We start from the raw sequence: 14,447 nt of genomic DNA on the forward strand, positions 1-14,447 counted from the left end.
CTGACTGAGCCAGAGCCCACGAATCAGCGGCTCCTTTAACCCTGTCCTGTCTGAGCGAAGAACAGACGCCTTCTGGCGACCTACAAGCAGAGGCGGGGCCAAATCCAAAGCTGAGCCCCTGGGAGCTGTGAGAACAAAGAAGAGAAAGGGAAGTCTCTCCCAGCAGCCTCAGAAACGGGGGATTAAAGCTCCACAATCAACTTGATGTACCCTGCATCTGTGGAATACCTGAATAGACAAGGAATCATCCCAAATTAAGGAGGTGGACTTTGAGAGCAAGATTTATATTTTCGCCTTTTCCTCTTTTTGTGAGTGTGTATGTGTATACTTCTGTGTGAGATTTTGTCTGTATAGCTTTGCTTCCATCATTTGTCCCAGGGTTCTATCCGTCCGTTTTTTTTTTTCTCTTAATAATTATTTTTTATTTTAACTTTATTATATTTTATCTTAATTTTATTTTATTTTATCTTCTTTCTTTTTTTCCTTCCTTCCCTCCTTCCTCCCTCCCTCCCTCCTTTCTTTCTTTCTTTCTACTTCTAATTCTTTCTTTCTACTTTTTCTCCCTTTTATTCTGAGCTGTGCAGATGAAAGGCTCTTGGTGCTGCAGCCAGGAGTCAGTGCTGTGCCTCTGAGGTGGGAGAGCCAACTTCAGGACACTGGTCCACAAGAGGCCTCCCAGCTCCACGTAATATCAAACGGCGAAAATCTCCCAGAGATCTCCATCTCAACGCCAGCACTCAGCTTCACTCATCGACCAGCAAGCTACAGTGCTGGACGTCCTATGCCAAACAACTAGCAAGACAGGAACATAACCCCACCCATTAGCAGAGAGGCTGCCTAAAACCATAATAAGTCCACAGACACCCCAAAACACACCACCAGACGTGGACCTGCCCACCAGAAAGACAAGATCCAACCTCATCCACCAGAACACAGGCACTAGTCCCCTCCACCAGGAAGCCTACACAACCCACTGAACCAACCTTAGCCACTGGGGACAGACATCAAAAACAACGGGAACTACGAACCTGCAGCCTGCAAAAAGGAGACCCCAAACACAGTAAGATAAGCAAAATGAGAAGACAGAAAAACACACAGCAGATGAAGGAGCAAGATAAAAACCCAGCAGACCTAACAAATGAAGAGGAAATAGGCAGTCTACCTGAAAAAGAATTCAGAATAATGATAGTAAAGATGATCCAAAATCTTGGAAATAGAATAGACAAAATGCAAGAAACATTTAACAAGGACCTAGAAGAACTAAAGATGAAACAAACAATGATGAACAACACAATAAATGAAATTAAAACTACTCTAGATGGGATCAATAGCAGAATAACTGAGGCAGAAGAACAGATAAGTGACCTGGAAGATAAGATATTGGAAATAACTACTGCAGAGCAGAATAAAGAAAAAAGAATGAAAAGAACTGAGGACAGTCTCAGAGACCTATGCGACAACAATAAACGCACCAACATTCGAATTATAGGGGTTCCAGAAGAAGAAGAGAAAAAGAAAGGGACTGAGAAAATATTTGAAGAGATTATAGTTGAAAACTTCCCTAATATGGGAAAGGAAATAGTCAAGTCCAGGAAGCACAGAGAGTCCCATACAGGATAAAGACACATATTAATCAAACTGTCAAAAATTAAATACAAAGAAAACATATTAAAAGCAGCAAGGGAAAAACAACAAATAACACATAAGGGAATCCCCATAAGTTTAACAGCTGATCTTTCAGCAGAAACTCTAAAAGCCAGAAGGGACTGACAGGACATATTTAAAGTGATGAAGGAGAAAAACCTGCAACCAAGATTACTCTACCCAGCAAGGATCTCATTCAGATTTGATGGAGAAATTAAAACCTTTACAGACAAGCAAAAGCTGAGAGAGTTCAGCACCACCAAACCAACTCTACAACAACTGCTAAAGGAACTTCTCTAGGCAAGAAACACAAGAGAAGGAAAAGACCTACAATAACTAACCCAAAACAATTAAGAAAATGGGAATAGGAACATACATATTGATAATTACCTTAAATGTAAATGGACTAAATGCTCCCACCAAAAGAGACAGATTGGCTGAATGGATACAAAAATAAGACCCATATATTTGCTGTCTACAAGAGACCCACTTCAGACCTAGAGACACATACAGACTGAAAGTAAGGGGATGGTTTCATTTCATGCAAATGAAACCAAAAGAAAGCTGGAGTAGCAATTCTCATATCAGACAAAATAGACTTTAAAATAAAGACTATTACAAGAGACAAAGAAGGACACTACATAATGATCAAGGGATCGATCCAAGAAGAAGATATAACAATTGTAAATATTTATGCACCCAACATAGGAGCCCCTCAATACATAAGGCAAATACTAACAGCCATAAAAGGGGAAATCGACAGTAACACATTCATAGTAGGGGACTTAAACACCCCACTTTCACCCATGGACAGATTATCCAAAATGAAATAAATAAGGAAACACAAGCTTTAAATGATACATTAAACAAGATGGACTTAATTGATATTTATAGGACATTCCATCCAAAAACAACAGGATACACATTTTTCTCAAGTGCTCATGGAACATTCTCCAGGATAGATCATATCTTGGATCACAAATCAAGCCTTGGTAAATTTAAGAAAATTGAAATTGTATCAAGTATCTTTTCCGACCACCATGCTATGAGATTAGATATCAATTACAGGAAAAGATCTGTAAAAAATACAAACACATGGAAGCTAAACAATACACTACTTAATAACAAAGTGATCACTAAAGAAATCAAAGAGGAAATCAAAAAATACCTAGAAACAAATGACAATGGAGACACGACGACCCAAAATCTATGGGATGCAGCAAAAGCAGTTCTAAGAGGGAAGTTATAGCAATACAATCCTACCTTAAGAAACAGGAAACATCGCGAATAAACAACCTAAACTTGCACCTAAATCAATCAGAGAAAGAACCAAAAAACCCCGAAGTTAGCAGAAGGAAAGAAATCATAAAAATCAGATCAGAAATAAATGAAAAAGAAATGAAGGAAACGATAGCAAAGATCAATAAAACTAAAAGCTGGTTCTTTGGGAAGATAAACAAAATTGATAAACCATTAGCCAGACTCATCAAGAAAAAAAGGGAGAAGACTCAAATCAATAGAATTAGAAATGAAAAAGGAGAAGTAACAACTGACACTGCAGAAATACAAAAGATCATGAGAGATTACTACAAGCAACTCTATGCCAATAAAATGGACAACCTGGAAGAAATGGACAAATTCTTAGAAATGTACAACATGCCAAGACTGAATCAGAAAGAAATAGAAAATATGAACAGACCAATCACAAGCACTGAAATTGAAACTGTGATTAAAAATCTTCCAACAAACAAAAGGCCAGGACAACATGGCTTCACAGGCGAATTCTATCAAACATTTAGAGAAGAGCTAACACCTATCCTTCTCAAACTCTTCCAAAATATAGCAGAGGGAGGAACACTCCCAAACTCATCCTATGAGGCCACTATCACCCTGATACCAAAACCAGACAAGGATGTCACAAAGAAAGAAAACTACAGGCCAATATCACTGATGAACATAGATGCAAAAATCCTCAACAAAATACTAGCAAACAGAATCCAACAGCACATTAAAAGGATCAAACACCATGATCAAGTGGGGTTTATTCCAGGAACGCAAGGATTCTTCAACATATGCAAATCAATCAACGTGATACACCATATTAACAAACTGAAGGAGAAAAACCATATGATCATCTCAATAGATGCAGAGAAAGCTTTTGACAAAATTCAACACCCATTTATGATAAAAACCCTCCAGAAAGTAGGCATAGAGGGAACTTTCCTCAACATAATAAAGGCCATATATGACAAACCCACAACCAACATCGTCCTCAATGGTGAAAAACTGAAAGCATTTCCACTAAGATAAGGAACAACACAAGGTTGCCCACTCACACCACTCTTATTCAACATAGTTTTAGAAGTTTTAGCCACAGCAATCAGAGAAGAAAAAGAAATAAAAGGAATCCAAATCGGAAGAGAAGAAGTAAAGCTCTCACTGTTTGCAGATGACATGTTACTATACATAGAGAATCCTAAAGATGCTACCAGAAAACTACTAGAGCTAATCAATGAATTTGGTGAAGTAGCAGGATACAAAATTAATGCACAGAAATCTCTGGCATTCCTATACACTAACGATGAAAAATCTGAAAGTGAAATCAAGAAAACACTCCCATTTACCACTGCAGCAAAAAGCATAAAATATCTAGGAATAAACCTACCTAAGAAGACAAAAGACCTGTATGCAGAAAATTATAGGACACTGATGAAAGAAATTAAAGATGATACAAACAGATGGAGAGATATACCATGTTCTTGGCTTGGAAGAATCAACATTGTGAAAATGACTCTACTACCCAAACCAATCTACTGATTCAATGCAATCCCCATCAAACTACCACTGGCACTTTTCACAGAGCTAGAACAAAAAATTTCACAATTTGTATGGAAACAAAAAAGACCCCGAATAGCCAAAGCAATCTTGAGAACGAAAAACGGAGCTGGAGGAATCAGGCTCCCTGACTTCAGGCTATGCTACAAAGCTACAGTAATCAAGACAGTATGGTACTGGAACAAAAACAGAAAGATAGATCAATGGAACAGGATAGAAAGCCCAGAGATAAACCCACGCACATATGGTCACCTTATCTTTGATAAAGGAGGCAGGAATGTACAGTGGAGAAAGGACAGCCTCTTCAATAAGTGGTGCTGGGAAAACTGGACAGGTACATGTAAAAGTATGAGATTAGATCACTCCCTAACACCATACACAAAAATAAACTCAAAATGGATTAAAGACCTAAATGTAAGGCCAGAAACTATCAAACTCTTAGAGAAAAACATAGGCAGAACACTCTATGACATAAATCACAGCAAGATCCTTTTTGACCCACCTCCTAGAGAAATGGAAATAAAAACAAAAATAAACAAATGGGACCTAAAGAAACTTCAAAGCTTTTGCACAGCAAAGGAAACCATAAACAAGACGAAAAGACAACCCTCAGAATGGGAGAAACTATTTGCAAATGAAGCAACTGACAAAGGATTAATCTCCAAAATTTATAAGCAGCTCATGCAGCTTAGTAACAAAAAAACAAACAACCCAATGCAAAAATGGGCAGAAGACCTAAATAGACATTTCTCCAAAGAAGATATACAGACTGCCAACAAACACATGAAAGAATGCTCAACATCAGTAATCATTAGAGAAATGCAAATCAAAACTACAATGAGATATCATCTCACACCAGTCAGAATGGCCATCATCAAAAAATCTAGAAACAATAAATGGTGGAGAGGGTGTGGAGAAAAGGGAACACTCTTGCACTGTTGGTGGGAATGTAAATTGATACAGCCACTGTGGAGAACAGTATGGAGGTTCCTTAAAAAACTACAAATAGAACTACCATATGACCCAGCAATCCCACTACTGGGCATATACCCTGAGAAAACCATAATTCAAAAAGAGTCATGTACCAAACTGTTCATTGCAGCTCTATTTCCAATAGCCCAGAGATGGAAACAACCTAAATGTCCATCATGGGATAAATGGATAAAGAAGATGTGGCACATATATACAATGGAATATTACTCAGCCATAAAAAGAAATGAAATTGAGCTATTTGTAATGAGGTAGATAGACCTAGAGTCTGTCATACAGAGTGAAGTAAGTCAGAAAGAGAGAGACAAATACCGTATGCTAACACATATATATGGAATTTAAGAAAAAAAAAATGTCATGAAGAACCTAGGGGTAAGACAGGAATAAAGACACAGACCTACTAGAGAATGGACTTAAGGATATGGGGAGGGGGAAGGGTAAGCTGTGACAAAGAGAGAGAGAGGCATGGACATATATACACTACCAAACGTAAGGTAGATAGCTAGTGGGAAGCAGCCGCATAGCATAGGGCGATCAGCCCGGTGCTTTGTGACCACCTAGAGGGGTGGGATAGGGAGGGTGGGAGGGAGGGAGACGCAAGAGGGAAGAGATATGGGAACTTATGTATATATATAACTGATTCATTTTGTTGTAAAGCAGAAACTAACATACCATTGTAAAGCAATTATACTCCAATAAAGATGTTTTAAAGAAAGTATAAATAAATAAGACAGAGAATGAATTTTAACCTCATCTAGTTATGGAAAACATGGAAATAATAACACATGCCTTTTCTAGACCACACTTCCAGATTACAAAGATGAGAAAGGAAAGTTAACTTTGGCAAATAAATATGTTTAGAGTCTCCTAAAAAAAAAAAAAGTCTAAGCGAAGAGAAAGAAAATAAAAGTCATCTGGGATGCTTAGAATTAGGGTAGAGGTAGCAGGGGGTGGAGAGGACAATTGGTAGAAGATAGGGCTGTAGAGATGTTTTAAAGGTCCTTGCATGTAAATTAACTGTTCAAATGTCATCCAATAAGTAATGCTGAAAATTAAAGGATTTTAGAGAGGAAAGTAGCATGAACAGACCCTGGTGTTTGAAAGGCAACTCTGGTCTTAGAGTATGGGATAGATTGTAGCAAGGCAGAGAGTGGAGGCAGGGGCACCAGCTGTGAGACTACTGCAATGGTCCAAACAAGACATGGGCCTCAAAGTAGAACGGTGGACATGATGGTGGAAATAAGGAGGCATTTTGGAAATAAAATTGACAAGACCTGGTAAAATATTAGAGCTAGAAGTGAGGGGTATGTGTAAGGGATTCTGTGGTGTGAGATGTGATTTATGTGCCATTGAAGGGAGGGGTTCTGAGAGATGGGTGAGAATGGCATGACAATGGGGACCTCAGGTCTTACCAGGCAAGTCTCCACTACTGACCTTTACAACTACACCTGCCAGCTGGCTGGATAGGCTAACATATGAACATTTAGCCATTTGATTCTTCTTCATCCTCAGGTAGAAATTTTTAAATCATGAAATTTAAAAAAAATCTTTCTATATTTTGGATTATTATTTATGTAACCTCATATAGCAGTTTTTAAAACATAATATCCAAAAGTTCTTTAAAAGGGATATCTACCTTTTTATATGAAAAGGAGGTATGAATGTAATAAAAATTCTTGATGTCCTTTCAATCATTCCAAGTATTTATATCAGTGACACATGAGGAACTAGGATTCAAAAACATGGAAATCAAGTAGAAGTGCTATTACATTTCAAAGATTTCAAGAATAATCCTCTAGGTACCCAATCTAAATTTATACCCTAATGTCTGCATCATGGTGCAAAGCATCCTCTAAACCATGCAGAGAAGAAAATTGTTTTTCATTATTATTTTGGGGGATGGCATGGTGGTGATGCTATTGTTGTATTCCCAGTTTCCACTCTAGTGAAAACAATCAAAAAACTTCTCTATGAAGGCTTTTGCCACTCTGGTCCTAAAATGGGCCAGATTCTGGCTGAAAAATCAGGCAAAACAGACTGAATCCTGTGAAACTCACCACGCCTTTTTCCCATATTACTAACATCCGGTCCTCAACACCATTCACTCCATTGGGAATCTTAGTAAAATCATCCTTCCCAAGAGCTTTCTGGCAGGTGTTGAAAGTGCAGTGGTCAGACCCTGTTATGGTTAGATCACCACTGTAAAAGAGAAACACACAAGAGCAATAGGGGTGAGTAGACAGAATATGTCAGGAGGAAGCTACCATAACCTTCCCTGGTCTCTGGACCCCATTCTCAACTGACAGTCAGAAAACTGCAATGGAGAATGGGCAGCTTTTTCAAGTACATATTTCACCCATGCCTGTCTCTATTCCAGGAAACACTTTGGGAGAATAATACTCTTACATGAAGTATGATGAAGGATCGTGCTTGGGTCAGAAAAAGTGGGTTCTAGGCTCCATCACCTACTGGCTATGTGACTATGAGTTTGTCCAGTGCTCAGTTTCTCATCTAGAAATTGGTAATTATATATACTTGATGACAATTATTCAGGGTCACTGGCAATAACATAAGTGAAAATTTCTTGTGAGTACAGAACTACACAAAGGTGAACCAGGGTGATCCACATGAACAGAGGCAGCCCCTGGCCACATGGCAATGTTGTGACGAGCAGAGGTGGGACACTGGCTGAGGATGTTGAGGTCACGAGCAACAGGAATTGTGCTTTGACCTGTGAGTCACCTTGGGGATGTAGAAGGCTGAAGGAGGTAGGAGCCTGAAAGGAAATGGCAAGTGAACTCTTGGACAGTCTGTGGTGAAAAGCCCTTTGTTAACTTGGATCTGAGTATCCGTGAATGGGGAATGTCTGAATGTCCATGAATGGTGTATTTCTCAAGAATAAATGATCAAAATGTCTCCCAAAACAGCATCTGAAAATAGTTTGGATGGCCTTTCATGGGGATAACCTGCTCAGAGGGTAGGATTTTGCCTTTCACCTCTCCAGTGGCTCTGCCCTAGATCATCATCTCTTGTATCTATACAACAAGCACATCTGGTTCCTGGGTTGTATCAGCATAGAAAAATACTCAAGACTATTCTGTATGATAAAAATAGGGCATATTGAAGAGACCTGGTCCTAGGCAGCAAGAGATAGAAAAGACAACGAAAACATCAGAGCAGAGGAAAATTTCAGTAAAAATGATCTGATTTCTCTGTGGCCAGGAGAGATTTTATACCACATCATAACACAATTAAGCCAATGCTTTTGGGTCTCCAGATGAAGGATTCCCCAGGGCCTGTGAGGTCAAGTAGGACAGAAGACTGGGAGGTCAATGGAAGGTCCAGGTGGTAGGACAAGATCTCCTACACTCAAAACACTCAAGATTTGGGACCAGCAAAACATCTTCTTTTGGCAAAACACCTTACAATCATCTACTAAACTATTACTTAGCCAACAGATTCATGAGGAAGTCAGGCGTTGAAGGGTCCGGTCGTAGGGGTGGACCCATAACGTGATGGGCTGCATGGGGCCATTCTCTATTCCAGTAGTGAGTGCCATCTGTGCCGAGACCTGCTGCGATGGCTTCTCCATAGACCACCTTCCCTGGAAAGTTCAAAGGGAAGCGTTCAGCACCTCGATTTGCTCTTAAGAGAGCCATTTGACAAACACATAAATATTAGTCTTCTCTGTCCTACCTAAACTACAATTTACCTCTCTGATCAGGACTGAAAAGTAAAATCTACTGTTTACCGAGCCTTTCCTATGCTCCAGTCAGTGTGCACTGCATGCTGTGGTAGATGACTGTACCCACTCGCTGATATTAGGCTTGGCCTCATGGCTTCCTTTGGCCAATTATATATGAATAGAAGTAACATGTGCTGCTTCCAAGCAGAACCTGTTAGAGCCACAATGAGTTCTCCCTCTGTCATGAGACCAGTAGAAGCTGCTTCTTCAGGTGTGTCTCAGAATGAAGAGACTATAGAGCAGAGGCAGAGCCAACCGATGATGGATATGAGTACGAATAAGAAATAAATCTCTGCCATTGTAAGCCACTGATATTTTCGGTTAATTTGTCACTGTAGCATAACCTAGCAAAAGCTGGCTGAAATATGTGCCATTCTAATGGAATCTTCTCAAAAACCCTACCTGGAAAAAGCTATTATTATCTCCATTAAAGTATGAGTCCTGGGCAAATATCTAGAGAAAACTATAATTCAAAAAGATACATGCACCCCGATGTTCACTGCAGCACTATTTACAATAGCAACCTAAATGGAAGACGTGGAAGCAACCTAAATATCCATCAACAGGTGAATGGATAAAGAGGATGTGGTACATATATACAATGGAATATTACTCAGCCATAAAAAAGAATGGAATAATGCCATCTGCAGCAACATGGATGGACCTAGAGATTATCATATACTAAGTGAAGTAAGCCAGACAGAGAAAGAGAAATATCACATGATATCACTTATATGTGGAATCTAAAAAACAATGATACAAATGAACTTATTTACAAAACAGAAATAGACCCACAGACATAGAAAACAAACTTATGGTTACCAAAGGGGAAGGGAGGGAGGGATAAATTAGTAGTCTGGGATTAACAAATACACACTACTATATGTAAAATAGATAAACAACGAGGACCTACTGTATAGCACAGGGAACTATATTTAATATTTTGTAATAATCTGTAAGGGAAAAGAATCTGAAAAAGAATATATATATATATATATATATATATATATATGTATATATGTGTATAACTGAATCACTTTGCGGTACACCTGAAACTAACACAGCATTATAAATCAACTATGTTTCAATAAAATAAATAAATAAAGATAAAACTTTTATAAAAGATGAGGTTAAGGCTTATAGGATTAAGTAACTTTTGTACAGTTAAATTACACGCACTCAGCATAGACGGGGTGGAGAAGGTAGGGTCTGAATCCAGGCATTTTGACTTGAGTGGTCCTAACCTCTATACTATACTATCCTGATGACAATGATCTTATGGTCATACAGAGTCCAACCACACTATATCTCTGTTGCAAGTAGACCGATCATCTTTGCACACCCTTAAGGTATAAACCTCCTCTAAAAACTTACGTTAAATAAAATAACACTCAGATAATAAAACTGTAGCCAGAACTGCATATTTATAAAATCATGCAAGTGAGGCCATCAAAAGCACACAGTGTTAGAAAAGTTAATAGCGTGTAGTGAATTTGAATTTAAAATCAGGAGCCTATCTCTGATTAGCATTTGTCAGCATAATAGATTCTTTGGCATCCACCTGCTCATATCCAAGCAGTCATGAAGGAGAGTGCACAGAAAGGAGAAGCTGGCATCCCAATTACTTCACTCTGGTTAACCAGACGCCAGAGACTTGAGTTAAAATCCTGATATACAACTGAAATGCACTGATTTCCTCAGAGTCCTGACAGTGGATGGCCACCAGCTGCCTGAGTCATATCGAACTGGTACGTAGCACCCTATTACCTCACAGATCATTTCTCCCCCAAATGAGCCATCTTCCTCCAGTGAGCCTAGGGATTTGAAAAACCCGAAAGCAAGGCTGCTTGAAGCCTAACCAACTTTGCCTCTTATGTAACCTAGCATCAAACTATTGTTGATAAAAGTTATCCTCCAAGAGGTTAGCCACGGCTAATATCCTTCACTTTCATGATATACACACACTAGATGAATCCCACCCCGTTTCTTACTGTCCTATTCCCAGAAAAGAGGAAATGCCGTTAGTATCTCCTTCTGGTGTACCGAACAAGAAGCAATCACTTTTAACATGAACTAAGAGGTAATGCACTATTTACTGGAGAGATAACAGGACGGGCATGGTATTTCATCTGCAGGTACAAAGAGACCTTCCTATTCCAAGAGAACTTCTTACGGATGCTTGGACAATGAAAAACTCAGATTCTTGATCTGCAATCACTTTACAAGTTGCCAACTCAGGATTTTTCCTGGTACTTCATTACAGAGGAAAGAGTCTTATCACATGTTCTGTTCAATCATTTGGCCCATCAAGGTGGTATGGGAATACAGTTCCAAAATTTCTACAATTTTAATGGCTCTCAGGAAAAATTAAAAGTGTCAGCATCTACCAGGAGTCTGCCAGGACTGTTTTGAAACCAGATGACAGGTAATTTCCTTGTAAGGGTTTAACACCTTTACAATATGACGTGCCACTTTTTTGGTATATACGACAAGCTCTTCGTTAACAGGGTTATTTTCAACTGTCTCCCCATTAATTTATCTGTAAGTACTTAAAAAAATGAAAAAATAAAAAAGTAAAAATTCCTAACTATTCTTTCCTGTATTTCACAATGGTTCTAAGACATTTTTCAAAGGACTAAACAGCATGCAAACTGTAAAAAGAAAACAAGGGGCCTGGATAATACCTAAATTGAAGAATCAAACTAGATTAATTCAGCATAACGGTGGGTGTTAGATTTGGGCCAGAAATAAAGTAGTAATAAACATATCTAATGTATGTATAGCACTCTATAGAGTTTGCAAATACAGCTTGAAGGTCATATATCTTACTTGACCTTCATGGCAACCCAAACACTGGTTTGACAGACAAAGAAACTGACACTCAATAAGACTAATTTGTCTATGACACAGGGGTAGTGAGTGGTACATTAGAATTAGAATCCTAGTATACTGATAACATACCATACATATGCAGTATGTTAGTAGGAAAAGTATCATTTTTCATTTCTTGGTAAAGAGCATGTTATTTTTAAAAGTCAACCATAAGATCTGTGGATGTGGTTAAGCAATTTTCCAATTTCACTTACTGGTTTGATTTACTACATTTAACAGGTTAGTAATGAAAAGTCCTAGATCTGTCCTAGCCTGATACTCTCCTGATTACATTCGAGACCAAACGATTTCAGCAACTCCTGGCAGATAGTACATATCCATCATTAATATCCTCCCGCTGTCTCAGCCAGTTTCACATTATGTTGTATCCTGTCTCCCCATACGTGTTCTCTCCTTCTTTCTCCATCATTTAGCTCAAAACCAAAAAAAAACCTTCACTTACGATGCAATCTCCCAGTTAAAGGAGTTCTGCTCTCTGAGAGATTGTTACGATTTCCAAATAGTGAAACATGTCCAACCAACCAAAACTACCCCCCATCCCTGACCAGACAGCCCATTGTTTATTAGATGAAAGTGATAGAGCAGATGTTAACATCTTGTCTGAATTTGGGAGCAGCATTTAATCAAGTCATGGGATCTTTTAGAAAAGGTTGAAAGATGCAGAGAAGCTGGCATAGGTGCCCCAGAGTGGAAGCACCGGCTGCCAAACAGAAGGCCAAACGCTTTTATAAAAATAATTTCTCCCGGCTAGAAGGATAAAGTAGAACCTTCCTGGGCTTCGTCTGGGTTCAAAATATTACACTTACAACGAAAGAAAATAATTGAGAAGGAAAATACGTAGAAGCAGCATAATAAAGTAGATCACACAGATTCAGGTTCAAATCCTGATTTTGCTTTTAGTTGGTGACCTTGTGCATGACGAGTCATTGCTCTTGGTCTCAGTTTTTCTCATCTATGAAATGGGATCGTAACGTCCCTCTAGTGTGGCAATTTTGTGAGGATCAAACAACTTAACATATACGAAAATATCTAGCATCTTCCTGGGATCCTGGAGTCACTTCATGTTATGAGCTGAATTGTATCCCTTGTCAAAATTCACATGTTAAAGTCCTAACCCCCAGGATCTCAGAATGTGATTGTATTTGGAGATAGGGCGCTTTAAAGAGGTAATTAGGTTAAAATGAGGTCATTAGAAGTGAGCCCTCATTCAATATGACTGGGGTCCTTAAAAGAGGTAATTAGGTTAAAATAAGGTCATTAGAAGTGAGCCCTCATTCAATACAACTGGGGTCCTTATAAGGAGAGGAAATCTGGACGGACACACACACACACAGAGGGAAGACAATGTGAAACACAAGGAGGAGACAGCCCTTCCAAGCCAAGGAGAGAGGTCTGGAGCACACGCATCCTTCCTTCAGTGCCCACAGGTAAACCAATGTTGCCAACACTTAGGCCTTGAACTTCTATCCTCCAGGATTGTGAGAAAATTAATTTCCATTGTTTTAAGCCACCCAGTCTGTGGTACTTTGTTAGAGCAGCAAACAAATACATTCTACAAATGTTAGTTTCCTTATGGTTACACAATTCTTCTTCTTTTTTTTTTAATCTTTTAAAATGGGCAGTCTTGAACTGCTTTGCAGTTGGACATAAGGTAAATCATCTTGTTCTAAATTTAAAGGACAAGGGATGTTCGGATGTTCATGCACAAGAAAGAAAAAGGAAACCTGAGATTCAAATCCACCTTAACTCGGGCATACATCAACCCTTTCTTAAGAAAAGTACTGGTTACCAAGCATCAGCTCATCGTACTTGTGTGAGATTTGGTTTTCTCTATTCAGCACCAACAAGCAGGGGGCAGTGTGACCACATGGGCAGAGAGTGGCCTCTGTGTGGCCCTTTCTCCCTGTTAGTCCCCAAATACAAGAGAAATACGCTGGGGGGGCGGGGGGCAGAGTTTAAATAAAATGGAAAATAGGACATCTAAACCTCCCTGTGAGAGAAGTTTATATTTTACAGCAATAAGCCTGGAAAATAAAGCTTTCCAACATGGAAAACCAAAACCAAAGCAAAGCAAAGCAAACAAAAAACCCCCAACCATCATGTAGCCCCGTTCACTGGAAGCTACCTGAGAACCAAAGTTATCTTAATCATTTTTGCAAATCCAATGCCAAAAGCACAGTGCCAAGCACATATTAGGTGTCCAATAACTTGGTTTTTTATGAAAAGCATAAAGAAAACATTTTATTAATAAGTTCAAGTGACAGTCATATTTATACCCTGAAGACACGAATATGGATGTAAAATAGAATGAGTTTTATTAAGGTAAATTAAAACAAGTTAA

At 38.8% G+C, this 14,447-nt stretch overlaps 1 protein-coding gene across 1 annotated transcript in view; it reads right to left on the reverse strand.

Annotated features, from left to right (window-relative positions):
- The window catches only part of DPYS (dihydropyrimidinase), an 88,509-nt gene that overhangs the window by 45,542 nt on the left and 28,520 nt on the right, over positions 1-14,447 (reverse strand). The window contains exons 5-6 of the mRNA XM_027131588.1: positions 8,917-9,073; positions 7,527-7,668 (exon numbers count right to left, since the gene is read on the reverse strand). Coding sequence (XP_026987389.1) covers positions 7,527-7,668; positions 8,917-9,073 — 299 coding nt within the window. The remainder of the gene's footprint in view (positions 1-7,526; positions 7,669-8,916; positions 9,074-14,447) is intronic.

This window comes from Aethalodelphis obliquidens, unplaced genomic scaffold, assembly GCF_003676395.1.
Source record: "Aethalodelphis obliquidens isolate GAN/ISIS:26980383/991018 unplaced genomic scaffold, ASM367639v1 scaffold39, whole genome shotgun sequence".
NCBI classification, from domain to species: Eukaryota; Metazoa; Chordata; class Mammalia; order Artiodactyla; family Delphinidae; genus Aethalodelphis; species Aethalodelphis obliquidens.